This window comes from Cnephaeus nilssonii (genome assembly GCF_951640355.1).
Source record: "Cnephaeus nilssonii genome assembly, chromosome: 24".
NCBI classification, from domain to species: Eukaryota; Metazoa; Chordata; class Mammalia; order Chiroptera; family Vespertilionidae; genus Cnephaeus; species Cnephaeus nilssonii.
Genome location: NC_137095.1, coordinates 12,113,548 through 12,127,050, shown reverse-complemented (window position 1 = coordinate 12,127,050; position 13,503 = coordinate 12,113,548). Strand labels below are relative to the sequence as shown.

The following is a 13,503-nucleotide window of genomic DNA, read 5'->3' as shown; positions in this document are numbered from 1 at the left end:
ACTCAGCGGTTGAGTGTTGACCCAGGAACCAAGAGGTTGCTGGTTTGATTCCTGGTCAAGGCACTTGCCCAGTAGGAGGGGGTATGCAGGAGGCAGCCGATCAACCGATGATGCTCCTCTCTCATCGATGTTTCTATCTCTTCATCCCTCTCCCTTCCTCTTTCTCTAAAAATCAATAAAACATATTAAAAAAAGAGCCCAACAAGCAATACACTAGATCTCTAGATTTGCTCGATGGAACCAAATGGGGTTTGAAAGCGCAGTTGAGTTTTTTCTACAAGAGGCAGAGGTCACGGGGGGCCGTGCCTGGCCAGGGAGGGAGAGTGCTCAGATCAGAGCTGCACCCTAAGGAGCACCAGGGAGAGGCTCTGGGGCGGGGATGTCTTGCTCTCTGGACCCATCCTGACCCGGACAGTGCGGCATCCTGTGTGTGCGGGGTGCAGGCTTGTCTTTGACACCAGCACTGATGGGGGAGTAGCTGTTCCAGGAAGATACACCCATTTTCCAGGGACGCTTTCCCCCTCTCCCCCCCCCCCCCCCCGCCCCCCGCCAGGTCACACAGAGACAAAAAGGGCCTCCACGGGGTCAGGCGCTCTTTGTGATTCCCCAGCCGCGAGTCTTCTCTGTGACATGCAGATGTCAGTGTTATTTTGGGCAGATGTTCCGGGCAGCAGTGGGCGATGACCTCACAAGGGTGTGACTTTAAAGAGCAAATGACACAGCGAGGGGAGCCAGGCTCGGGGCTCCAAGTCCCCGTGTTCCCGGCTGCAAATTCAGAGCAAAGGCAGGGCCACTGCCGAGGGAGCTCAGGACCCGGGCAAGTGGTCTGGGGACTTGGGGAGTTTCTCTGGGGCAGAGTCCGTAAACCCCGCGTGGGATGGGGTCCACCCCGGGGACTGGGGCAGCCTCTTAACTTCTCCGAGGCTCTAGCTACCTGGAGGAGCTGGAAAAGAATCAGGGGACACCATGTGCCCTGTGGCATCCTGTAAGGCATCATATGAACGTTAAGTATCGTGGCAGCAGCTGCTGAGGCATAGACCCCAGGCTCACAGCTGTGTAAGGAGCGGATGGAACCTGGGTTCGTCCAGTCTGAACTCCGACTCGATGAAGAGCCCTGTCGCAGGACCCCCCGCAGGGAGCCACAGGCTGCGGCTTGGAGTCTCCCGTCTTGGGAGACTGCTCTTCTCTGGAGTCCCTAGTCCCGGAGGTCGGCGTGACCATGAACTAAACTGTCTACGTCTCTGCACACCCCGGCTTCACAGTTTGATGAGGAAGATAGACATCAGTCAGAAGTTGCATAAGGGGGAGTGTGGTTCCACATGTGGACTCTCAAGAGCCCCATTTTCCTCTTGTTTTTTTATTATTGATTTCAGAGAGGGAGGGAGAGGGAGAGAGAGAGAGAAACATCAATGCTGAGAGAGAATCATCGATGGGCTGCCTCCGGCACATCCCACACTAGAGATCAAGCCCGCAACCCAGGCCTGTGGTTTGACCATGGCTTGGTTAATATCATCCCATAACACCATCGTACACAACAAGATCAGAAACACTCTCAGCTGGGGCGGGGCGGGGGGGGGGGGGGCGCTGGTGTGAAAAGAGGGAACCGCGGGCTACCAGGCGGCTGCCCAGGACCTATCCGGAGTTACCTCTATCTATGCCCTCCTCCCTTTTCCCTGCGCCCTCCCTCTGCCATCAGATCTGCACCCAGCAAGCACGTTGCACAGGAGTGCCGGAGTCTAAGGAATGCTTCTTTTCCAGGTAGATTTGCATATTTTAATCGAAGGCAGATGCCTTAGGTTAATTCAGTGCAGCAAACTTGAGTTGAGTATTTACTATGTGCAAAGGAATAAAGAGTCTGCGGACTCAGAGGGGCAGGTAGGGACAGCATCCTGAGGGAGGTGACGGTTGAGTCCCGGAAGAATTCTGTGGGGTGGCTCGGGGCAGCCAGACCCCATCCAGGTCCGACTAGCCTTTCCGAGAAGCGCAGGGACACAGCGGCCTGAGTGTGGCATGTTCGGGGACTGGTGTCTGCGAGCCACGCAGGGAAGTGTGAATTTCTCCTGGAGCCAGTGCCAGCTCACGGATGAATTTGGGAAGGTGTCGGTGTGGTCCAACGTGTGTCCAGGAGAATGTAACTCTGGACTCTGCCAGAACTTGGAAAGGCTGGTAGGCAGGGTTTGGCGACCGGGAGACCAGTTGGCCCAAGGAGAGAATGTCTAATTGTGGGTTCTCGGGCACCAGCAAGCCATTAGGGTGATGAGACCCAGGGACCCCCAGAGGCAGTCTGACAAGCCAAGCCCACTCTCTTGGGCTCCTGCTCAGGTGGCCTCGCCCCCAGTGAGGTCTCTGGGGTTAGCCAGGACCCTCTGTGATCCTCGTTAAGGCTTTACTGGGGAATCAAGGTGCCTGCAAGCCACGGGCTCCCACCCGCCCTGCCTCCCACCCGCCCTGCCTCCCACCAGGGCAGCCCTAGGCCAGCGCCTGCCTCCTTCAGGGCCCATCTGCCTGTGAAACTGGGCCAGGCCTCTGGAGCCTCAGCCTATCTCCAGGTAGGAGCTGGTGAGAAGAAAACACCAGGACGGAAGCATGAGCTCAGCCTGCGCGATCAGATTACCCAAAAAGGACAGGGAAAACGGGGAGCTAAAAATAGCCCCCGAGGGCTAGGTCAGGCCCTGCTCGCAAGCACCGAGCTCCAGGCTGGAGGGAGTTTAACCATTTGGGGACCCGAGGTGCGGCGATGTTTCACGGGGCTACATGCAATGGAGGCTGTGGACCTCCGCAAAGCGGGGTGCTCTGTGAATGTGGCAGATGCTGAGTTGGGCTCCTCGTGTGTATAGGGAAGCAGTTGGACCCGTTTCAGTCCAAACCCGAGGCATAGGGGTAGGGCTTTGGTCATCATGGCCTAGGAGAGTGACAAGTGCCTCCCAGTCAGACAGCCTGAGTTCCCATCCCAGACCTGTCCGTGTCCTAACCTCAGGGAGCCTGCTTTTTCCTATAAAAGGGGAACAGTCAGAGCCATTACAAAGGATCATTGTGAACATTGAATGAAATCACACAGACTCATGGCCAGGGGCAAGGTGAGGGCTCTGCCTACTCTTGTTCCCAAATGAAGTAAAATAAAAAAAATCATTGAGCCAGGCGTTGTTCCAAGTTTCTGGCTTTTCTCACTTAGCCCTTTAGACCAGGGGTGGGGAACGTCTGGCCCGCGGGCTGTATAAGGCCTGAGAAATCATTTGGTCTGGCCCTGCCAAGTCATTAGGGGTGAGTTAACGACGTGTTTGACCAAACGTAGCAGCTGATTCTTAAGCTGATAATTTTGTATGGCCCTCGAATTAGGTTATACATATCCAAATGGCCCTTGGCAGGTCCCCACCCTGCTTTAGGACAGTCCTATGAAGTAGGTAGTGCGGTGGTCATGTTATAGACAAGATGAATGACTCTTAGGGATTCGATTACTCTGAGCTTGCTCCTGACTGGGCTGCAGCTGTTCCGACCATGGGCCCCGCATTGGACAGACAGGCCTAACAGGACCCTGCTGGGGCTGCAGGCAGTGGCCCCCAGTGTAAGGCCATTGCTAAAGATCTAACATCCTCTCCCTCACCCCACCTTCTGAATGTTGCCAGAGCTTCCACTTACGTGGATTGGAATCTAATTCCAGTTTTTCAGGAAGAGAGAAGGCAAGAGAGATAGAAGCATCAATGATGAGAGAGAATCACTGATCGGCTGCCTCCTGCACGCCCCCCACTGGGGATCGAGCCGACAACCCGGGCATGTGCCCTGATTGGGAATCGAACCATGACCTCCTGGTTCATAGGTTGATGCTCAACCACTGAGCCACACCGGCCGGGCTAATTCCAGTTTTTCTTTGGAGAAGAGGCGAGTGGCTCCACCGTTCCATTGAGCTGCCATCAGCGTGCGGCCTTTCCCGCGTAGCCCTGCTTCCCGGGGTAATTCACCAGGGGCCACGTGCTCAAACCCTTTTATAGTTCTTTTAAAAAACATTCTTCTTTGCCTTTTTTTTAAACACTGTTATCGAGGCATAATTTATATGCCGTAAAATTCACTCATTTTATGGGCACAATTTACAGAGTTGTTCAACTATCACCGCAGTCTAATGTTAAAACGTTTGCGGCTCCCCTGCCGTTTCTGTGTAGAAGTGGGTGAAAAGCTGTGTGGTAGTCCTGGCGAGTGTGACTGGTGAGTTTAAAGGAGGGAGCCATGCATTCGAAGGCCAGCAGCCTCCCTCGCGGTCTAGGGAAGGAAGGGAGGGAGGGAGGGAGGGAGGGAGGGAGGGAGGGAGGAAGGGAGGGAGGGAGGGAGGGAAGACTTTACTGCTAATAGCTACTGTTGTCTGGAAGCCTTACCGAAACGTTGTTGATTAACACATATGTTGTATGTTATTTGTATTATATACTGCATTCTTACAACAAAACAGGCCAGAGGAAAGAATCTCCTATAATAATAAAAGGGTAATATGCTAATTAGACCAGACGTCTTGCAGATGTCATTCTGGATGTCCTTCCTGACTAAGACGGGGCCCGAGGGAAGCCAGCCCGGGTCCCGGGTGCCGGAGGGAAGCTGGTGCTGGAAGCCGGGGGAAGGAAGGCCTACTCTTGCACAAATTTTCGTGCACCAGGCCTCTAGTAGGTTATAAAGGAAATCATAAGGAAGAGCAAATACATTTACAGCACTGTACATACACTGAGTGGCCAGATTATTATCTTCTTATGATCTCTGAACGCATAATAATCTGGCCACTTGTGTGTGTGTGTGTGTGTGTGTGTGTGTGTGTGTGTGTATTTTAGAGGCCTGGTGCATGAATTCGTGCATGGGTAGGGTCCGGCCAGCCTGGCCAGGGGGAGGGGACATGGGCGGTTGGCCGGCCTGCCTGCTGGTCGAACTCCTGGTCGATTGGACAATTTGCATATTAGTCTTTTATTATATAGGATATACACTGAGTGGCCAGATTATTATGCGTTCAGAGATCATCATAATCTGGCCACTCAATGTATTGATCAGTACTCTCCATTTATGTTGTCTGGTTGAGGCCACACGGCTCACCTGAGTGTTTGCAAACTGTCCATTGAAACAAAGGCATGGAAAGTGGACTGAGCAGTTCAAACCTGGGCTGTACAAGGGTCTCCGAGGACTGGGCGTCCCACATTCGGGAGACGTACGAGCGTGGTGTGCTCGAGGCACCCGCCTGGGGTCAAGCGTCAGCGACAGCCATTAAAGGAAGCTCACGCGGCCTCTCGGGTGGACAGTCCTCACCTCTGGGCTTCTAGAACTGGGAGCATCGGCACAGGCACTTTTTTCCTTTGTGGCCTCTTGACCGCCCGGCAGTAATGCCAGGTGCCCAGCTCCCTCTCAAGGACACTGCTGTGTGACATCAGGCAGGCAGGCAGGATTGCGCTCAGCGTACAGGTGCAGGAAGCCGCTGTGGTCCTCGTAATCGGCATGCCTTTCCAGGAAACTGAGCGGCAGGCCTGCAGCGGCGGAGGCTTTTCTGCTCAGCCTGTCGGTTCTAGATTGCAAACCACGGGAGTCCATCCCCCATCCCACCTCCCTCCCACTTTCAAATATGAATCAGACGGTTTACTCTGTTCTACTTTCCTCTTCCACAAGGAAACCAGACTCTAAACCTAATTAAGATAGCACTTCAGTCTGTAACTAAATTCATTCACAGCCCGACTGCACTGGGGTGCCGGCTTCCGCTGGCCGCCGCGTATTGCAAAGCTCATTCAAGTCATTGTCCTTTATTCAGGTTTGAGCTGCTAGAAAGATTTTTTTTTTGAAAAATTAACCCTGCTCCTCTCATGCTCAGGGGGGCCACGGGGCTCCAGGCACTTTGATCGGGGAGCTCAGAGGTCCCCACACTCCTCCTTAATTACAGCGGCAGGCACGTGGAACGTTCTGGCCCAAGTGGCATTAACAGCTTGCTTCTTTGGCGCCCAGAGCTAGAAAGTGGGAGAATCCCAGATGAAGCTCCTACCAGCCAGCTCCCGCCCGCTACCCAGGGCTTGGGGACAGGGCAGCTGTGGGGCTCTCAGCCGTGTGACCCAGGAGATTGGAACCTTGCTGGGCCACGTTTGCCCGTCTGTGACGTGATGGGTCCCACGCCCGTCTCACAGGGTGACTCTGAGCGATGCACAGGTTTTGGGGATCCCTAATCTGTGCTGTAGGAAAGCAAATGGAGGTTCTTGCCCTAGTGAACCTGTGCCCTAAACCCATGGTTCTCGGTCAGGGCACTCTGTCCCCGGGGGCACTGGCAATAGCTGGAGGCCTTTGGGGTTGTCAGACGAGGGGCCTCTAACAGGTCGGTGCCAGGGGTGACTCTAAACATCCTACGAGGTGCAGGACAGCCCTGCCAGCAGGAATTCTGCGCCTGTCCCAGCGGTGGTGGTGAGGCTGAGCGATGCTCTGAGTAGGCCACCCCAGGGGCAGAGTACAGGGGTGTCGGGATGAGATGAAATACTCTGCGGACAGGGGCATCGATTTGGGGTCCTCATGTGATCTAGCGCCGTTCAGCCCTTTGTCCCAGCTACGTCAAAGTTCACCCCCATCCACAGGGCCCAGGGCCGAGGGGGCCAGGCCTGCTGGGGGAGGAGGTGGCCTTCAGCAACGTGTCCTGTCCCATTGATCTTTCTCTCTCATCTGAAAGCCCCCAGCCCCCACAGTTCTGCCGAGTGATAGATGCGTCAGCGCGTGACTCACGGGGAAGCCCTCCTTCCCCCGAGGTTGCTGAGGGCCACCCAGGTGACACCAGCCCACTGTCTCGGTCCCTTTCTCGCCTTCCCCTCCCCAGAGGGCTAAAAATAAAGTGTAAAACAGTCAAGATGACTGTTTCATGACGATAACGTTTATGCTTTTATAACCAGAAAGGAAAGCGGGAAATTGTATAGAAGGCAAGCTGGGAGGCTGCCCAAATTAGAATCCAGGAGGTCAGAGCAGGAAGGAGATTGGCTCGATGGCGTGGGCACCAGGCTCATTCAGAAACGGCTCTGCGAGCAAGCCACCCTCCCGAGGAGGCAAAGGGGAGTGGGAAGCACACGAGGCCCCGATTCAGAAAGTCTCCTTCTCAACATCCTGTTCTTAGAGGAGCCCTGCTGGGAGCGCCAGGGCTTGGTCTGCACCCGGGTTTAACGCTAATTCCACCCCCCCCTCCTCCCCGCCCCATTGCAAAGTCTCAGCATGTGAAGCGTCACTGTCAGTGCTGGGGGTGTGATCATAGCTTGGTGGTTGTGTCTTCCTCTTTTAAAGATGGGTCCTGAAATGGAAGGGGACTACATGGGTCTGGGGTTTGTGTTAGTAACACAGAGGTGGGAGACGCAGATGGGTGTGTCTGTGGGCAACTGACATGAGTTAATTGATGACAGTTTGAGTTCGCGATGGGTCTCTGGGTCTTTATTATTTCAGTCTGTTCTCTTTACCTGTATATTTGAAGTTTTTCATCCCTTCGAAATATCTATCGCCTGGCCGGTGTGGTTCAGTGGTTGAAGGTCAACCTATGAACCAAGAGGTCCCGGTTCGATTCCCAGTCGGGGCACATGCCCGGGTTGTGGGTTCAATCCCTAGTGGGGGGCGTGCAGAAGGCAGCCAGTTGACGTTTCTGTCCCTGTCTCTCTCTCACTCTCTGAAATAAATAAACATTTGTATTTAAAAAGAAAGGAAGAACTGGAGGCTCCAGTTGTCGCGTGCCCAGGGCTTCTGTTCATCCAGTGCCTCAGTCCACCCCACTTGAGGCGCACAGCCGGAACAGACGTTGCTCTCTGGCTTTGCATAGCTCGTTCCCTCTTCTCCATGAAGCACCGGAGTGGTTTGCCACGTAAAGGAGGCTCACGGTGTTGCTCCAGATTGGGGTTGTTTCCAGTTCTGCTCTCGGAGGTGGTCACCGAGGCTGGTCCGTGGCTGTGCCGCCTGGCGTTGCGGCCCTGCCCCTGCCCATGACGCTGCCAGGCCAAAGTGTGGACTTTGTGTTATAAAGTAGGACGCCCCTGGTGGTTTCAATTGGGGGAGGGTATGATTGCATGAGATTTTAGGAAGATTAATCAACTACAGATCATACCAGTTAGGAATGTCAAGGAGGTGAGTGGTTGGGATAATATGGTTATTATCATACTAGAGGCCCGATGCACGAAGATTCGTGCAATAGGCCTTCCTTCCCCTGGCTGCTGGCACCGGTTTTCCTCCGGCACCCGGGACCCAGGCCTTCGCTCTGGCCACCGCCTTCAGTGTTCAAGGCTCCAGCCCGAGGCTTCAGTCTTCTCTGCTCCGGCCGGAGCGCCACTCCTGTAGCTCCCTCCACCCCCGCCCTTCCCTTCATAGGAGGCATCCCGCCCCACCCGGCCACTCTGCACCTGCACATGCAAATTAACCCTCCATCTTTGTTGGGTTAATTTGCATACTCACTCCTGATTGGCTGGTGGGTGTCACGGAGGTATGGTCAGTTTGCATATTTCCCTTTTATTAGTGTAGATTACTAGTACATGATAGAATATGATTTCTAAGGCGCAGGCATTTGGAAGTGGTCGTTTTCTTGCCAGACACAGCGTGAGGACCTTCAGTAATGTCCACAGATCTGCCCAATCATTTGCCACCATGCCCTCCTGCCAGGAACCCTCCCACCTGGAACCACAAACCTCCAGCCACAGGGGAAGAGCAGTACCTGGCATGAGAAGGTGTCTGGTGCCCTCTGGTGGCAGATAAGAGGAAATGCCTGAGCATTCTCCTATTTCCACCAATGGGGGACCACAGTCTTGTTGAGTTGTTGAGTTGAGGTTAGGTAAACTAAGGCCCAGAGGCCCCCTAACGCTGAGCAAGGGGCAAAGTCCCCAGGGGTATGTATAGATGTACCTGAGTCCGTTCTGTCTCCTTCAGGCCACTCGGCTTCCAAGTGACAGGCAGGCAGACAGCGGGGGAACTCAGCCCTGCAGACGCGGGTTCCTTTAGGATTTATTCGAAGGATTTCCATGCCCTACAGCCTTTCTGCGGCCGTTTCCTCCTGCCAGCTGGTGGGCTGGAGGAAGCGCAGGATTGAGGGCCTACGGAACCTGAGCTCCTGTCCCGTTGTGGGGGCATAAGCCAGTAACCTAGCTTCTCTGTGCCTCAGTTGCTTCATCTGTAAACTGGAGTGGGGGAGACCCACGTCCCAGCGTGGTGGTGAGGACTAAGTTACAGATGCGTCTAAGGGCCCTGGCCCCGAGGGCTCCTCGAGGAGACTTACTCTGTGTTGCTGCTGGTAGTGGCATCGGTGTGGCCAGGCAGCAGTGGCGGGGGGTCCTAAGCGGTGAGGACAAAATTAGGGCCCGTGGGGTGACCACCTGAGCACTCCGGTGAATGAGAATGAGAAATACCAAGATCCAAGAAGTGGCCTGACAGCTCCTCCTGCCGGGGCCGGGCTGCCTCTGACGCGGCCCTGCTGTCTTCCCGAGGGCCCTGGGGAAGTTCATTGTGGCTCCGGGGTCCTTTGAAGAGGCAGGCTGTGCCCGTGTGATAACCAGACAGAACTTCTTCAACAAGCAGCAGCAACTTATTTTATTGATCAGAGAGAGGAAGAGAGCGACAGAGACATCGGTGATGAGAGAGAATCATCCATTAGCTGCCTCCTGCACATCCCCTCCTGGGGACCAAGCCTGCAACCCGGGCATGTGCCCTGACTGGGAATCCAACCCTGACCTTCTGGTTCATGGGTCAACACACAACCACTGAGCCACACAGGCTGGGTCATATGTATCCCATGTTCCGCAGGCTCCCTGCTGTTTATGGATCGTGTTTTATTCATGCATGTGTGATGCAGAATGCTCCTTCTTAGGGGGGGCACTTCAGCCTGCATATTTGAAGACAGAGGAACACACTTGTATCCATTGAGGGCACAGAGGGCAAGTGAGAGTGAGAACAGTATTATGCCAACCAACCGGGGAGTTGGAATTATGTTTCACGGGCAGCTGGGAAGTGGCGGACACAGCCCAGCCTCTGTCTTTTCTAGGCTGATGCTGCCCTCTAGTGGTGAAGAGCCATAGCCACAGCCCTCTGCACTCCACCCACTTGAAGGGACTTAGAAGGACTCTGCATCCAGCTAAGGAGACAGACTCATGCCTAGGGGAGACCCGCCATGCAGGCCGCCCGCCGGGGACTCAGCATCCCTGAGACACAGAGCGGGTTCTAGGATGCACGTCCCAGGCCCCAGACGCTTTGTGTGTGGCATCTACCCCGCAGTGTGCTGCAAGGCGGATCTTCTTTCCACGCTCAGCTGAGGTCTGGCTGATTCCGGCGGCGTCACTGCTGTCCCCGGGTTCGCCTCCTGGTTTTTCTCTAGAACCTAGGTGGCCCTGGAGCCGGGGTTCAAAGGCACCTCTATCATGTACGCGCTGTGTGGCCTCAAGGCAACGGACTAACCTCTCTGAGCTTCTGTTCTTCCATCCTATATAATAAAAGGCTAATATACAAATTGTCCCCTCACCCAGGAGTTTGACCAGGGGGTGGGGCCAGCCGGCCAACTGCCCGCAGCCCCTCCCCCTGGCCAATGGGCCCCAATTGGGGCGGGCTGGCCGGACCCCACCTGTGCACAAATTCGTGCACTGGGCCTCTAGTTTATAATAAGAGTATGGTACCGTGAACCTTATCAGTGGTCATGCGTATTTTTGTTTGCGCTCAGGTACCTCAGAAGGGACGACTTGAAGAAAGACAGTGCCTCAGGGCGGAAGGTTAATAGTAGGCTATACCCCGTTCTGAGTGCATCCGTCATACTCGGACAGAACAAAGGACCAGCTAGACCTCTTCCAGTCTGAAAGAGGCCAAAGCGCTCACCCACGTACCCTGGCCAGTGAGAAACTACGTAGAGATCCCTGTCTGTTTCCTCGAGGTTTTTATCCGAAAATCTACCCCTTGAAGTGATCTGTCCTCTGTCACGCACACAGCCCCTGTTCCACCGGTCCCTGCCAGCAAATCAGGCTGTCCCATGAGGCCACTGTGGCCGCAGGTCCGTGGCCAGGAAGGGACCGGAGCTGGGCCTGGGACCCGGGCAGTGAGCCACACAGGCCGGGCTAGCACCATCTTTTTAAGTCGACCGAGTAGCCTGACTCCTGAGCCACTGTTGGAACAACAACAGATAGCAACTCTCAAATCTGCAACATCGCAATGAATACCTACCTCATCCGATGTTCTCAAAGCACGCCATTGTGTCAGCTTTGTTACTTGCTAAATTTCATGCCCATAAACATTTCATCACATTTGGAAATAATCTGTGGCTTCAATTTTTCTTCCGTACGAGGATTCCTGAGTTTGCACAATGGGTGCTGAGAAATAGTAGCCAACCATAAATTAAGCAAATTACATAGTGCCAAATAAAGGAAAAAGCAAAATTATAAAAATTCTTTCAAAAATGTTTATGGCAGAAAAATGGTTTGGTGATAGACGTCTGTATTATAATATGCTTGATGTGATGGGGGTGGAATTCTCGGAAAGTAAGTGTGGGGGGGGGGCCCACAAACATTTTTAAGTGACCAATCAAAATATTCTAGGATTCGCACAGCCGGCGTGGCTCAGTGGATGAGTGTGGACTATGAACCAGGAGGTCACAGTTCAGTTCCCAGTGAGGGCACATGCCCGGGTGGCAGGCTCGATCCCCAGTGTGGGGCATGCAGGAGGCAGCCGATGAGTGGTTCTCTCCTGTCATTGATGTTTCTCTCTCTCTTTCCCTCTCCCTTCCTCTCTGAAATCAATCAAAATATATTTAAAAAATATTACAGGATACCTGCATAATACAGGCCGAAAATTAGAAATGCAAGCTTTGCCCCTCTAGGATTTTAGGCTGATTCCTACACAAATGTGGTTTGTGTAACCAGACATCTCATCCTGTGGACTGGGACCATGGCCTTGCCCTTTGACTGTTTTGCACATGGAACGACCTGGGCTTTGTCATCTAATCTCTGTCTCCTGTTCTTCCTCCAGGAATCCTGTTCACAATGCTGGTGTTCGGACCCGCCTGCGGGTTCATCCTGGGCTCTTTCTGTACCAAAATCTACGTGGACGCTGTGTTCATTGATACAAGTAAGGAGTACCCCTCCGTTTCCGGGCGCCGTCACAACCCCCCCCCCATTCCCCCCCCCCCCCCCCCCCCCCCCCCCGCCTGGGAAAGGAGCCGTCAGCCTGTGGTTCTGAGACCGTCCTAGCTGGGGGCAGCCCTACTGTGTGCACCTGTGTGTGCAGCTGGCGGCCCGCCCGAGATCAGAAGGAAGGGGCACGAGTCGGGTTCAGAGGGCCTGGACCCAAGGCCGTGCTCGGCCAGTGTCTGCTGAGGCTGAGGGACTCCCTGTGGTGGGTCCTGCCCCTCACTGTGAATGAATGGCAATGGCGATTGTAGCCTCCTCGCTGGGCTACGGTGAGAATGAGTGAGAAACTAGACGTGGAGAGGCCAGGCATGTGCTAGTGCTCATTGAATGCTGGTCCGTTAACCTATGTGAGGACTGCACCTTTTTCTTTTCTCTTTAAAAAATATGTTTTTATTGATTTTAGAGAGAGTAGTTGGGAGAGGGATAGAGCGATAGAAACATCGATGAGAAAGAGACATGGATCGGTTGCCTCCTGCACGCCCCCTACTGGGGACCAAGCCCACAACCCGGGCATTTGCCCTGCCCAGGAATTGAACCAGGACCTCTTGGTTCACGGGTCGATGCTCAGCCACAGAGCCACGCCAGCTGGGCCAAGCCTCAGTCTTTTTATAACCCAGTCTCCGAGGTGCCATCTCCTTGCTGCTGTGTCCTGTGTGCGCCACGCGAGAGGAGGGATGACTACACAAGGATGCGAATACCCAGGGTGGGGACTGCTGGGGGTCGTCCCGGTCGCTGCCTGCCTGGGTGGCACCGCTCTAGCTCAAGCCCGAGAGGTTTACACGAGTATGGAGCCACGTGGCCTTTCTCTCTGAAGACAGCGTGCGGGAAGCAATGCCACCTCTTACTGCCGGTCTATCCGCGGGATCAATAAGAAGTCCCAGTCCCGAGCTCTCCATCCATCATCTCCCGCCAGGGCCAGATTTACTGGTTCACCCCAAAGAAATAATGCGGCTTTAAATCCAATCAAGTCGCTGTGATTCACTCCATTAATCCCGCTGATATATTTACTTGGAGCTAATGATGTTACAAATTTCCAAGGGAGGGAAAAAAAAAGAAGGCTCAGACGCAGCCTTACTTCCTTATTCTTCAAAGGCCTGGGTCTACGAAGGCTGCCGTTGGCGGAGTTGATTGGCCCTTTGAACCCTATTCCAAGGGGATGAGGGTCAGAGAAACAACACGTGAAGCAAGTCGGCTGCCATCTTATCTGACAAATAAGCCACCTCACCGGAGGCCACACCAGCGGGAACAGCAGGCGGGATGGGGAGGGGGCGCCCTCCCTGGGCGGGAAGCCGCGTGGCCAGGCAGCATCAGCCCTTGGCGTGTGAGCAGCGGCCCCTTGAATCAAGGCCTGTGGATAAACACGATATCAGAACCAAAGAGAACCTCAGTCATC

General features: G+C 54.4%; 1 protein-coding gene across 3 annotated transcripts in view; it reads left to right on the top strand.

Annotated features, from left to right (window-relative positions):
• Positions 1-13,503, top strand: part of SLCO3A1 (solute carrier organic anion transporter family member 3A1) — a 251,011-nt gene that overhangs the window by 119,794 nt on the left and 117,714 nt on the right. For all 3 annotated transcript variants that reach the window (XM_079763897.1, XM_079763898.1, XM_079763896.1), the window contains exon 3: positions 11,950-12,048. In XM_079763897.1, coding sequence (XP_079620023.1) covers positions 11,950-12,048 — 99 coding nt within the window. The remainder of the gene's footprint in view (positions 1-11,949; positions 12,049-13,503) is intronic.